At 42.6% G+C, this 14,611-nt stretch overlaps 1 protein-coding gene across 2 annotated transcripts in view; it reads left to right on the forward strand.

The window, feature by feature from the left end:
• The window catches only part of PRKRIP1 (PRKR interacting protein 1), a 35,934-nt gene extending 33,340 nt beyond the window's left edge, over window positions 1-2,594 (forward strand). For both annotated transcript variants that reach the window (XM_073565627.1, XM_073565626.1), the window contains one exon: window positions 2,120-2,594. Coding sequence is in view for 1 of the 2 variants with exons in the window: in XM_073565626.1 (XP_073421727.1) it covers window positions 2,120-2,199 (80 nt within the window). In the remaining variant the exon portion in view is untranslated. The remainder of the gene's footprint in view (window positions 1-2,119) is intronic.
• Window positions 2,595-14,611: the final 12,017 nt, after the last annotated feature.

The following is a 14,611-nucleotide window of genomic DNA, read 5'->3' on the forward strand; positions in this document are numbered from 1 at the left end:
GAACTCCTTTCATTTCACTGACGTCGCAAGCGTGTGAAAGTTCTCACGCTTGCGGTGATATCATAAAGGTCATCTGAGTTTGGCACTCACACTGACAACATTGAGTTCAACTGAGTTCACTGGCTCTGCTCTCTGACTTTTCTGACGGCACTGTGAGCGTCAGAAGTTTCTCATGGTAAAGTTAGTGAGGTCAAAGGAGTTCATTGGATATGAAATCCGCTCAACTTTAGTACGTCACCGTGAGGCACTGAGCTGAACAAGCACACACAGTTCAGTGACTCTGCTGGATGGCAGGCTGTATAGTCGCATAATGAAATAATGCAGCCTGCCATCTAGATGTAACAGAGCTAGACACATCACGGGCCAATTGGATTATCATCTTCTTGGCGGTCAAGTGAGGAATATGATTGTTTATGTTAATTCTTTTACAGGGGACATTGGCTTCAGTGGATTGGGTGTAAGGTGAGCATAAGTGATTTTGGTTAGTTTAGAGCAGCGGTCTCAAACACGTGGGCTGCATGTGGCCCCTGAGGCAGTCATCTGCAGCCTGTGGTGCACTACATGTCTCCCAGAGGCAGGTAGAAGGGGGAAGGCACGCATTCAGGAGTGTGGGATGGCTGTTCTGTGTGCACAGGACCTGGGATGAAGTCACAGGAGGGGGAGGAGTCAGGGGTCACATGATCAGGAGCCTCCTGTACGCAGGACTCTGCTGTGCTGGTTGTCATGGTGCTGGATGCGGGTAAGTTTCTGTGTGGGATCAGGAGGGGTTTACAGGGTGGATGCAGCAGAGTCGTGTGTGTACGAGGACCGATGTGTGCGGAGCGTGTATTTTGGCATGGGGGGGCCCCCATTTGAAAGTTCGCACCAGGGCCCATAACTTTGTAGTTACGCCACTGCTCACGCTAGAAGAGAGGAGGAGTGCGCCGCTCCGTAGTGGCTGTGGCCCTGCGTGATGACATCCCTCTGGCGCTGTGTAATGACATCACGCCAGGGCTCAGACAGCGGAGGCATGACTCTCAAACCCCCCCAATTGCTGGAATTTGCAGGTGGCTGTGCATGTACAGGGAGATGATGGCACCTGCTCACATGCAGAGCCGACACTATCACTGCTGAGGTAAGCTGTACGTTGCAGCTGACAACCTATATGAACGGCCACGATCAGTATTCGCACCGATCGCTGCTGTTTAACCCCTTAGATACCGCTATCAATTGTGGCTGTATTAAGTTTGAAAGGAATGCGGCCCGTCAGCTTAAATTTTTTTTTTTTTTTTTTTTGCGGCACATTTACTCTGCCAAGTTTGAGACCTCTGGCTTAAAGCCAATAAAGGAGTCTGGATCATTTGTTCAAATAAAGGACTTAATTCTGGGTGTTACTTGTTTGACAATTTGACTATGGGGTTAGTGATGTATTATAGACTCATCACCATTACTAACCCCTGACCAAAGACCATCTGTCTTTGGTCTTGACCAAAGTCAGCGCTTATTCTGCAGCCAGCAATAGCGAGTACAACACAGAGGCCGTACAAGGCAAAATTTTGAATCAAACCAAATTCCAAAAATGATTTTGGTCAAAAATAAACGCTTTTAAGTACGGTACATTAAAAATTGCACAGAAAGGTGGACTATTGCTTTGACTTGGGCTGGGGTTGTAATTTACATTTGCTGGGGTTAAATCCCAGGATTATGTGCTGTAAATGTACAGTGCTTGGGAGTTATCTAGTTAAATTAAAATTCTTCGCAAAGTCTAAAAATTGTGTTTGTCCGGATTGTACTATCCACCTCTCAAAATGTCACCTATTTCGTTGCTGTAGACACGAAGATGCTTTATCTGTCCCTTGTTGTGTTTGTCATGCTGCAGCTCCTGATCTGACTTGAAAAACCATTTACATGGAGAGGAGGCTCTTCAGCAATAAATGCAGATAAATACCAGAATATATGTTTGTATCAAGGGTTTCTGGAGCTTGTGGGGAAGTTGGGGTAAATGCGCTCACCCACTATCCACTGCACAGGCAGTAACAGCTATTTAACTACAGAAGACTGATTACTGCACTTCTTATGCTGTATTATAAAAAAAAAGTCTGACCCTCCTGATTCTTATTTCTATGTATTTTTTTTTTAGCTGATGCCACAAAAACAGAGAATGGGCAGGAGGCAGAAGCTAGTGCTGGCGATTCAGAAGAGGAAGATCCTGGTCAATAAAAAAAGAAGAAAAAAAAAAAAACCTTTTATAGACTTACTTTATTACCAACTAATAAGATTGGTGTCAAGATATGCGAGAGAACTGTTAAATTATCAATTTTTCTTCAAAGGATTACATTTATTTGCATCACATTTTATAGAGTTTCAGGTGCAAAATGTCCAGAATTCTCAGAAGCGATAGTGGACTATACGGCCGCAAAGAAAAATTGACTTTTGGAGGACTTATGTTCCACAGTGACCATGTACACAAGCTGAAGTTGGTCTGTACACAGTATTAGTCTTGCTGTGGAAATAAACACATTTTTATATGAAATATTGCCCTAAAATTACAGTAATCAGATAATAGCTCAACCTGTAAGTATGATAAGTTTTTTTTCATAAAGTTATATTCCAGCTGTGTGGTAAAGTCCATAATTGAGATCGGCTGCTGGAATGTCTGCAGCTATTTCTGCGTATGGTTTCCTCTTTTGAGGTCAGTACAGTGAAGGCATGATCATGAGAAAGGGCATGTTCACACAACAATATTCCTCATCCTTTTACGACTTGGTTTAAAAATCCAAAGACCTGTAATTTTTAAGGTACTGTCACACTTAGCGATGACCAGCGATCCCGACCAGCGATATGACGCGGTCAGAATCGCTGGTGCGTCTCTAAGTGGTCGCTAGTGAGCTGCCACACAGGCAGATCTCACTAGCGACATCGCAGGGGTTGGGGGTCGCTACTTACCTGTAGATGAGGCGATCCTGACGTCCTCCCGCCCGCGTCCACGCATCGTTCGTCTCCACAGCAGGAAGACCAGCAGGAAGCTGACGACAAAACGGTCCAGGCCGTTCTCGCGCGATCAGCGATAACCAGTGGGGGAGCGGTCGGAGGTAAGTATCACACATGGCGATATCGCTAGCAATATCGCTATAACATCACAAAAACCAGTGACGTTATAGCGATATTGCTAGCGATATCACTTAGTGTGACAGGCCCTTTAGTGACTCTATCCGGACACCAATTTTTTTTTTTTTTTTTTAAATTGATCCATGTGTACATACGCTTATTATTTATCAGAATGTGCCTTCTACAAGATTTTTATCGGAGCTTTTTTTTTTTTTTTTTTTTAATATGCATCAAAACACCAAGTCTGGATGTTGCCCTAATGTGGTTTGCTGCAGTTAACTGATCTATTGGGTTTATTGCAGCTAAAAACACTGCTGGTTCCTGTAGTCTCCATTGTTAGTTCAATTCTCATTTTGCAAGTGACAAATTGGATGATGAAATCATTATTCGCCCTAAGGCAATAACGCCGATTTCTCTGCACTATGCTACATGTATCATAACTCGCGTAGGATAGATACAGTGCCCATTACATATGTGAGTCTGTGTTTTAAAGGATATTTCCATCTGGGACATTTTATGGCCAATAGAAATAATTTTATTGAGAGGTTTTTTTTTTTGGTTTTTTTTTTTACTCAATCCTTTTGGACAACCTTTCTTCTGCTTGCATAGATGGAAAATAACTTACTGTACCATGAGAAAATGACCTGTTTAATTCAGTGTGTGTGCATTTAGAGAGAATTTATTTTTTTTCCATATTAAATGTTTAAAAACAAATTGTGGCTATATGCACACTGCGTCTATGCACCCCGCCTACTGTGTATGTCAGGAGCTCCATGAATTCTGCAAGATTGTCATAGGCAACCGTTTTCCAGGGTTTATTTTGAATAAAAGTGGGCATTACAATTGAGACATGTAATGACTGACAGTTTGCTCTCACAATCACACAGCTCTGCTGTGAGAGCAGAACTAACACAGTACAGCGAACTTTGTCTCATTACAGAACTATTTGCAGCTGTAGTCTTGTCATAGTGCTTCAGCTTTCATCTCGCAGACAGCCAGTGTGAGGGAAGGGCAGTACAGCAGAGCTGACAGCTCTGTGAGAAGACAACTGCAAATGTGCTTGTTGTGTTTGTAATGAGATAAGAATCAGCTCTGCTATAATGAGGCACAGCTCTGCAGCAGAACTGCCAGTACTATGAGAGGACAAGTGCTGCTGCAAGTGTTTGTAATGATACATTCTTCGTGTCTGCTGTACTATTAGGCCGGGGTCACACTGGCGAGGAATACGGCCGAGTGAGAGGCGCTAAAAGCACGCATTAGACACGAACCAATGATTCTCTATGGGGTCCCTCGCACCAGCCGTATATTTCTCATCTGTATTCTACGGTCCGTGCCAATCGCAGCATGCTGCAATTGTCAGCGTAGTACGCCAATGCAAGTCTATGGGTGCGCAAAAAATACGGATTACACACGGACCACACATGTGACTTGCGAGAAATACGCACCAGGTGCCTTTTAGCAAAGCTGGCAATTCAGTGCGCTATACAGTAAACTCACACTGACAGGTTTAATAAAGAAACGAATGAATAGATATATACACATAGAATATATATATATATTCTATGTATTCTATGTGTCTATATCTATTCTTTGGTTTCTGTTAGAAACCCTGTCATAGGGATCCATTATATGTCCATTTTGCAAGCCTGCGAGAAAATCTCGCCATACGGATGCTTACATGCGCAAAATACGCGACCACACCTTGATTACGGATGACATACGGAGCACTGTTTAGGGGCCATTCATCCGTATTACGCATGTAAAATACTGACTGTATTTTGCGTCGGTTAATGTGACCCCGGCCTTACATCTGATCTCACTGCAGAGCTGTGTGATTATGACAGCAATGAGTGATTACATCTCACATTGGTAACACCCCCTTTTATTTAAAACATTCTCTGTAAGCAGGTTTTAAGGAAGATCAGTGTACGACCACTATATCTTTACATATTAAGAAAAATTTGGGTTTTACTGGAATAAGACATTGGATTGTAGATATTAAGGTATCATTTTATTCAACGTCCTATGACCTATATTGCCATATAGACGTATTGGGAGGCTGGATCCTACTGACGGATTACCTTTAACCCAAAGAATGTCAGCAGTGAGTGAAATGAAACTGCACAGTAGGGATCTGGTTTGGGAGAAAAATGTATTATGTTATCTGTAGAATAATACTAACATTATAAGAAAACCTGCAGACAAAGGGGGAGAGTTTGGTCATTTTGAATATGCAAGATGATAATGAGGATATGAGATGATTGTTGCCTGATACAAAAACCATATAGGGGCTGATTCATTATTGCTTTTGTGCTTTTTTTTTTTTTTGTTCAGGTTTCTGCCTTTCATGTTTAGTGTCTCATCTATCTTTTCATTTGCACCTTTTTTAAAGTCAGCTTTTTCTGTTGACCACTGTGGGTGATGTATAGGCATTCCAAATATTTTATCTTGCTTCAGCGAGACCTAAAAGTCACAAAACTTGTTAAAAATGTACTTCAGCCTCCTGTTAAAGTAGAGCTGGGCAAACTGCAGCCTGCAGGCCATTTCCAGCCATTTGTCTGTACTAGTCCAGCCCACGGACCAAGACAGTTTAAGGGCTGAAACAGTGGTCCACAGGCCGTTCCATGCCTTCACCCGCCGTTTGTCTGCTGCAACTGTTATCGCATCCTGAGGATGCAGAAAGCGGTGAATACATTGGTGGAGGATGAAGCTGCCGGCTCCTTCTTGCACTAATCAGAGTGTGCAAATAAGCCAGCAGACGCGATGACGTTACTTCATTGCATCAGGTGTGGAGAGTCGGTGCACCAGACTGGAGCAGAGCGCCAGGGGAAAGGGAGCGAGGCGAGTATGTGGTGGTGTTTTTTTATGTGTATGGGATGTTTGCATGTTTAGAGGGGGTATTGTGGGGGCTCTTACAGTATATAGGGGCTGTGTGGGGTACTCGTACAGTATAAAGGCAAACCTGTCAGAAGGATTGTGCTGAGTAACCTACAGACAATGTCAGGTTGGTGCCGTTACACTGATTAATATTTACAAGGACCATTACAGCAAATATAGATATAAAATAGGAGCTAAACCTTTTATTAAAGCCTAAATTGAAGACAAAACAACCACACAGTAACACAAACAACCGTGTCACCTACTACACCCTACAAAGGGGTCCTGATGTCAAACTGCCTAATAGCGGAGGTTGGTGCCCCCGCTCCACGGCGGCTGTACCCTATATCTCCTAAATAACCCTGTATAGGTTCCACATGCAGTCACTCAGTTAATCAGGAAAGGAGTGTATAGGGGTTGCCAAATAGGTAGTTGGGTAGGCAACAATAGAAAAAGTGCAAAAATAGTGAAAATGACAAGACAATAAAGTGACGTGCAAAACAATTGAGTACCTAACTATCTGTTCCCTGTAACTGTATACCTTCCTGTCAGCGGAATGGCGTCCCCGCTCCACGACTGCTTACCCTCAAGGAGCCCTGATATGACTAATGATAAAACACCAGGGTAATATAACAATATCTCTGGAAGGCATAATCCGTAACATAATCCACAATACGGAAAGTCTCAAAAAATAATTGATAAATACAGAAAGATACTCAAGTTTTGATGATGGATAGGCAAAACCTCAAGACTAAGCCGTCGTGGATTGGGGAGCGCCATTCCGCTGACCAGTAGGGTGCCAACCTCAGCTGATAGCACAAAAAGAGGACTTAAAAATCCTCCAAAATGTCAGAGAAAAAAAAGGAAGAGATGCTTACTTCATTGTGCATCATTGTCTTCATTGTGCATTAATATACCAAGAAACCACGCCCTCCATGTATTGGTAGGCTGTGAGCGGTGGTCCCATCGGTATTCTTGCACCTGTGTTGCCGCCATCTTAACTATATGGGTCCACTGCATCCTGATAGTGCACTTGTTTAGAGGCCAGGGCAGGTAAGCATTTCTGCCTTTTTTGCTGTTTTTATACGTTCATTCAAAAACAAAAGAACGCTGAAAATGGCGCAGAGAAAAAACAAATCTGGCTCCGTCTAGCTTGTGTCACTACCTTGCGTGCATTGTGCTGCTATGTAACTGCAACATCCAGCATTTTTTTTGTACGTGCAACACTATCGCACAGAGCCAGGCATAATTTGCAGACATGACTAGCCTGAGTTTTAATGTGGCCAGTTGATCCTGGCCTGTGCACAAATGTATCCAAACATGAAACTGTTTCTCATCTGCCCCTTTCTTAGGACTTTTTCACTGACATCTTAGTGATGAGGGCTGTTCTTTAGTGTAAAAGCTGAATAAAGGCTCCAGAAAAAACAGCACTATCTTCTCCCAACACAGTTGTCTGTCTGTACTCGAGGGCGGCTTCTGTGCCGTGTGATCTCACCTGACTGCACAACTGTCCTTTCTTGTCTCCTACACAAGGAAGGAGAGAAGTGCTGGTCATAGAAATGAGAAGGGATGCCTGAGTCCATGGCCGCAGTTCCCATCTCTGTGGTACTGCTGGAGCCCTTATTTTGGGAGCTTCTCCATGGCTCTAACCAAGTTCTTTTGTCTCCTCAGTGACAGGGGCCCTCTGCCTACCCTATAGCATCAGCCATATACTGAATAATCTTCTGCTAGTATCTCATATTAGTAAACCACCCACTTCTATAGCGCCAGCATCTTCTGCAGCACTTTACAATTAAGTGTGGATATGTACAAACAATACAAAGTAAAACATAGTTCACTAGTTACTGGAGGAGTGAGGGCCTTGCTCAAAATCTACAAGGAAATAGCGGGGACACATAGGAAAGTGCTTATGTACGGTCCAGACAGGGTTTTCATATAAAGAGATGTTTTTTTAACACCTGCTTATAAACATGGGGGCTAGATATTAGTCGGATTATTTGGGGTAGTGCATTCCAGAACACTGGTGCAGCACGGAAGAAGTCTTAGACGGAGATGGGAGGCTCGGATTATGAAGGGTATTAGTCTTCGATCAGATGTGGTGGAAGGAGCATGGGTAGTGTGATAGACAGAGATGAGGGAGGAGATATAGGGTGGTGCAGAACTGTGAAGAGTTTTGTGGGTGAGAGAGAGAAGTTTATTTTGTATTCTGTAGCGGATTGGCAGCCAGTGTACAGGCTGGACAGAAATACGGCCATAGCTGCTGCATTCAGGACTGTTTGGAGGAGAAAGTTTTGGTTAGAAGGAGACTGATCAGTAAAGAGTTGCAGTAATCCAAATGAGAATAATAACTGTAACTAAGAGATTTTTCAGTTTCAAAGGTGAGAAAAGGTCAGATTCTGGATATTTTTTTAAAGATGCGGGTAACAAGAGCGAACGATTGGATATAGGGAACAAAGAAAAGTTCAGTGTCAAATATAATCCCAAGACGGTGACCATGTCGCTTGGGAGTTATGGTTGAACCATCCAAGGCAGTAGCAGTATCCGGGTATCGGTAGGTTAGTAGAAGGAGGAAATACAAGGAGGTCAGTTTTGGAGAGATTCGGTTTCAGATGGGATGGCATGATGTTAGAGACAGTGGACAGACAATTTCTGGTAGGGGGGAACGTACACCGAGTTCCCCTCTGTCCGCCAGCGCAAGCAATGATGATGGAGGAAGCGTCGGCTGATGCTTCCACTCCATAATTCTGCCTTGGAGTCTGACGTATCAGAGTAGCAGGCGCGATGACATCGTTACAGCATGCCCGCTGCGCTTCACACCTCATGCTCAGGAGACTGCGTCATTGGGTGGAACAAGGAGAGGTGAGTATTGTATGGATTTATTTATTTTATAACCGTGACTGGTGGCCATAATAGAGTATGGAGGACCATGGGGGTTTCTTATATTGTATGAAGGTCCATGGGGAGCGCATTACATTGTATCAAGGTCCATGGGGAGCGCATTACAGAATATGGAAGGCTACGTGGGGCCATGATAATATTTGGAGGGCTCTGTGCTTGGCCATTATACTGTATACACACAACTATACAGTGTGAAGGTTTGTGTGGGGCTCATCATACTGTTTAGAGGGCTAATGCAGTCCATGTGGGACCCTTATAATGTTTGTAGGCTCATTATACTGCATGGAGGGCTGTGTGACGGACACAGTTGGGGGATCACTGTGTTGGGCTCACCATACTTTGCCTTGGCAGTTGAGGTGGGGTACAGTAGGGTCATTATACTGTGCATGTGGAGGAATTCACCATGGGGGCATCATACTGGTTTTGGGTGACACTTTTGTTGGCATCATACTTTATGGTGGCAATGAAAGAGGAATCTAGGATTTCAGCAGGAGGAAACTTACTATGTAAAGACTGAAAAGTTGTGACCTAGACATTTATTATTACCGTATATTTTTTTTTTTGTTTGTTTGGAAGGGGGGGGCGTGCGTTGCATGATTTCTATGTATGCCCCCGCTCAAGAGGAGAGCTATAATTGGGTGCCATCAGCACATAGATGATACTGGAAACCAAATCCGCTGATGGTTTGTCTAATGTGGACGAAAGAGAGGAGGCCTAGGCTAAGCCTTGCGTATCACCGATAGTAAGGACATGAGGAGAGGCGTAAGAGCCAGCAAAAAATACAGTGGAGGAGAGGTCAGAGAGTTGGGAGGAGAACTAGCAGACCGTGGTGTCCTTGAGGCTGATAGAACAGAACATAGTGAGGAGGAGCATTTGATCCAGTGTCAAATGCTGCAGCGAGATCCAGGCGAATCAGCATGGAGTAGTAGCCATTGGATTTTGCTGTTAATAGGGGATTAGATGCTTTAGTGAGGGCAGTTTCAGTAGCGTGTAAAGAGCAGAAAGCAGACTGAAAAAAGTCAAGAAAAGAGTGATCTGAGACATAGCAGATTAGACAAAAGTGGACCAAGTGTTCCAGGAGTTTAGAGATAAAGGGAAGATTACAGGCAAGCCTGTATTTAGCAGTGCAGTTCTGGTCGAGGGATAGTTTTTTTTTTTTTTTTTTTTTTTTTTTTTTAGTAAAGGGATTATGATGGCATGTTTTGAATGAAGAGCTAGAAGTAACCGGGAAAGGTTAAATATTTTATGTAGGTAGTGACAACTGGAGAGAGACTGGAGATGTGAGGGAATAGTGTCACTGGTGAAGGTTGTAGGGTGAGAAGAAGCAAGGAGCCTAATCACTTCTTCTGTTACAGGCTCCAAGATGGAACATGAGCGGGAGAGGAGATCCAGGCTCTGAGGGGACTGTGCAAAAATGTCCTGATGGATGTGGTTTATTTTTTGTAGGAAATAAGGGGCCAGATCATCATAGCTGAAGTTGGCGACCGGGGCCTGTACTTTAGGGCTCAGGAACTTCTACTTTTTGACACACAATAAATCCAAACATTCAGAATTCTCAGGATTTAGTTCTGGAATACACTCGGAAGTTCAGATAAAAACTGATAACATTTCCGTTAATCTACAGCAAATTATTGCAGCAAATTCTGCATCGGAAAAGACACTTATGAGCTCCACTGAATCGCAATATGGCTAATCTGCAGATTCCAAGGCAAAAATCTGAGATTCCATTGTGGATTTTCATCATGTATTTACTAAAAATCAACTGCAGATTAACCTGTAACAAATGCGTGCCATGTGAACACGGCCTTATATATGCAAGTATATGTTGGATTTTACAGACTTGTTCTTTTCCACCTTATAAAGAAATACTGCATGCTGTTTATTTTAGTAGCTAACATGAATTTCCAACATAGGAGCAAGAATGGACTCCAACTGCCCTAACTGTGGCATAGAAAATGCCAATTTAACTCATTTAACATGGGAATGTTCAGCATTTTTAGAATGCAGTTATCGATTTCAATTATGAGCTTATCCAGTACGACCTCATTCAGACATCCGTTTTCCACGTACATGATCTAGCCGTGTATTTCAAGGAAAGAGCACGTACCCATTATCTATGGGTCTGGTTGCATGTCTGTCTTGTTGCAGAACGTGTGTCAGCAAATAAAATTACAGCAACCGCTCTAATTTATATTCATGTTGTGAATCCTAATTGTCCATAAAAGTCTATGGTTCTGTTAAAATCGCAGAGAGCACTTGGATGGCATCAGTGTGTAGTCAGTGGGGTGTCCATTTTTATCATTGTAAGGCTAAGTTCACCAGCGAATAAAAAAATTGTACAATTTTCATTCATAAAAATTGAACTTAATCTGTATGGTGGTCTGTATAGCATTTGTATGGCACTAGCTGATTTTTTTTTTTTTTTTTTTTTTAAACTCAGCAGTTAACATTTAAAAGACCAAATCCAATTTCCTCTTAATGGCAATGTATCCATAAATTCCGATGCTACATGGTTGATCTGTATGGGGATATGGTTTTTTTGAGCACAAATAGACCTCAATAGCTGAGTCTCATCTGAATTATGGAAAAAAAAAAGATTGGTCCTTCTGCTGTCAATGTTCTGTCAAGTGTATGACAGACAGGACTCAGACCAAGAATATAGTCTTGTGAACGTGGCCTAACGGGTAGCAAAAGAATTGCAATTTTTTTTATACAAGAAAACCTGATGAAACACTGATAAAAACAAAACACCGATGAAAATCAGACTGTTTTTGTGTACAAGAAAAATCACTTTTCCCTGAAACCAAGACCTGCCTTTTGGGTTTGTTGTGAAATCTAGATATAGACCAATATACCTCAATGGGAATTAAGCGAATGGTTTATCTGGCATGTAAAGGTATAGCGAGCTGTTGGATTCAGCCCAATCTACTATGGGGGAATATATCTCTAATGCAGGGATCCCCAACCTGTAGCTCGGGAGGCACATGTGGCTCGCGGTCCCATGAATTGTGGCTCGCGACTGTCTGCTAGCTTGGTGCATTAGCTCCAGGTCTAGCAAACTGGTATGAAGAGTACATCTCAAAATGGTGAATTTTGTGAGTAGCACTGCACAGAGGAGCAGATCTGGATGCACATATATTGTCTTGGGGTTTAGAGATGTTTTTGGTATGGTACGCTGGAGGATGGTACTACCTGTTAGAGGAGGTTCTTGAAGCTGGATGCGCCACTGTGTTGGGAGTGCTTGATGGCAGAATACTGAATGGAGGTATTGTGGGAACCCCTGGATCTCAGTGTACTTCTGTGGAAAAGCTTTGGTTATGATTATACCTGTAATGGAGGCTTTGGTTGACACTACTTTGAGGGGGGGTGGGAGCTGGATGTGGCTTGCGACCTCTCAGTGCTGAATGTGGCTCACGTCCCTCTCTCAAAGCTGAATGTGGCTCTCAAGGTCAGAAAGGTTGGGGACCACTGCTCTAAGGGCTCGTGCACATGGCCGGATTTTCAGTCCCAGTGTGATCTGACAAAAGTTGCCTTCGGACCAATGTTATTCTATGAAGCAGTGCACGCAAGACTGGCTCAGTCCGAGGAAGAAAAAAAATCCCTGCATGCCCGACTGAGCTGATATTTGGATCTAACTTGGCCATGCAAGTCAACGAGAACATGGAAATCATCAGACTGCACTCAGATGAGGAGTGATTGCCGTGGCCTCACAGTATGGAGAGTTATTTTTTTTCTCCTCAGAGTTTGATTTGAAGTATCGACCAGATTCTCTCGGATGACAGAAAATACACCGTGTGCAGAATTATTAGGCAAGTTGTATTTGAGAGGATTCTTTTTATTATTGAACAACAACAACTATGTTCTCAATCAACCGAAAAGACTCAGATATCAAACCTTAATATTTTTGGAAGTTGGAGTGGGTTTTTTTAGATTTGGCTATCTTTGGAGGATATCTTTTTTTTCAGGTAACTATTACAGTGCAGAATTATTAGGCAACTTAATAAAAAACAAATATATACCCTTCTCACTTGTTTATTTTCACCAGGTAAACCAATATAACACAAAATTTAGAAATCAACATTTCTGACATTCAAAAAAAAATAAAAAAAATCAGTGGCCAATATAGCCACCTTTCTTTACGATGACAGTCAAAAGCCTTCCATCCATAGATTGTCAGTTGCTTGATCTGTTTACCATCAACATTGCGTGCCGCAGCCACCACAGCCTACCAGACACTGCTCCGAGAGGTGTACGGTTTTCACATTTTATGAAGGACCACAGGTTCTCTATGGGGTTCAGATCAGGTGAACAAGGGGGCCATGTCATTATATTTTCTCCTTTTAGACCTTTACTGGCCAGCCAAGCTGCGGAGTATTTGGATGCATGTGATGGAGCATTGTCCTGCATGAAAATCATGTTTTTCTTGAACAATACCGACTTCTTCCTGTACCACTGCTTGAAGGTGTCTTCCAGAAACTGGTAGTAGGTCTGGGAGTTGAGTTTCACTCCATCCTCAACCCGAAAAGGTCCCACAAGTTCATCTTTGATGATACCAGCCCATACCAGTACCTCACCTCCACCTTGCTGGTGTCTGAGTCGGAGTGGAGCTCTCTGCCCTTTACTGATCCAGCCTTGGGCCCATCCATCTGGACAATCAAGAGTCACTCTCATATCATCAGTCCATAAAACCTTAGAAAAATCAGTCTTAAGATATTTCTTGGCCCAGTCTTGATGTTTTATCTTATGTTTCTTGTTGAAACGTGGTCGTTTTCCAGCCTTCCTTACCTTGGCCATGTCCCTGAGTATGGCACACCTTGAGCTTTTTGATACTCCAGTAACGTTGCAGCTCTGAAATATGGCAAAACTGGTGGCAAATGGCATCTTGGCAGCTTCACACTTGATTTTCCTCAATTCATGGGCAGTTATTTTGCGCCTTTTTTTTATCAACACGCTTCTTGTGACCCTGTTAGATATTTACCATGAAACGCTTGATTGTTCGGTGATCACGCTTCAAAAGTTTGGCAATTTCCAGACTGCTGCATCCCTCTGCAAGACATCTGACAATTTTTGACTTTTCAGAGTCCGTCAAATCTTTCGTCGGACCCATTTTGCCAAAGGAAAGGAAGTTGCCTAATAATTAAGCACACCTTATATAGGGTGTTGATGTCATTAGACCACACCCCTCCTCATTACAGAGATGCAAATCATCTGATTTACATAATTGGCAGTTAGCTTTCAAGCCTATACAGCTTGCAGTAGGACATGTATAAAAAGGATGTGATCAAAATACTCATTTGCCTAATAATTCTGCACACAGTGTAGTCGTCTGCACCTGCCTCGAAAATGAATGCAACTGTGAGGAAAGGTGGATATACATATGACTACGTTCCCATGAGTATTTGGTGAGTTTTTAATATTGCAGATTCTCTGCAGCATTTGTGTGCCCATTAGGTAAATTAGGTCACTTCTGTTTCTTCATTGTGTTTTTATGGTGTTTTTGATGTTGCTTTTTTGTCTCTTGTTGGTTTGTCATGTTTGAAATAAAGCGGCATTGTTTTTGAAGAAAACGTGGATTTCTCTAGAATAAGATATCGGATCGCAGATATCAAGGTAACATGTTAATCAGCGCCTACATGCCCATATAGACGGCTTGGGAGAGTTGATCCTACTGACAGTTTCCCTTTAAACATATATATTAAGATTTGTTTTTTTTCATTGATTTTCACTTAATATTTTTTGGTACTTCACA

Source organism: Dendrobates tinctorius, unplaced genomic scaffold (assembly GCF_039654945.1).
Source record: "Dendrobates tinctorius isolate UK_male_01 unplaced genomic scaffold, ASM3965494v1 ptg000016l, whole genome shotgun sequence".
NCBI lineage: Eukaryota > Metazoa > Chordata > Amphibia > Anura > Dendrobatidae > Dendrobates > Dendrobates tinctorius.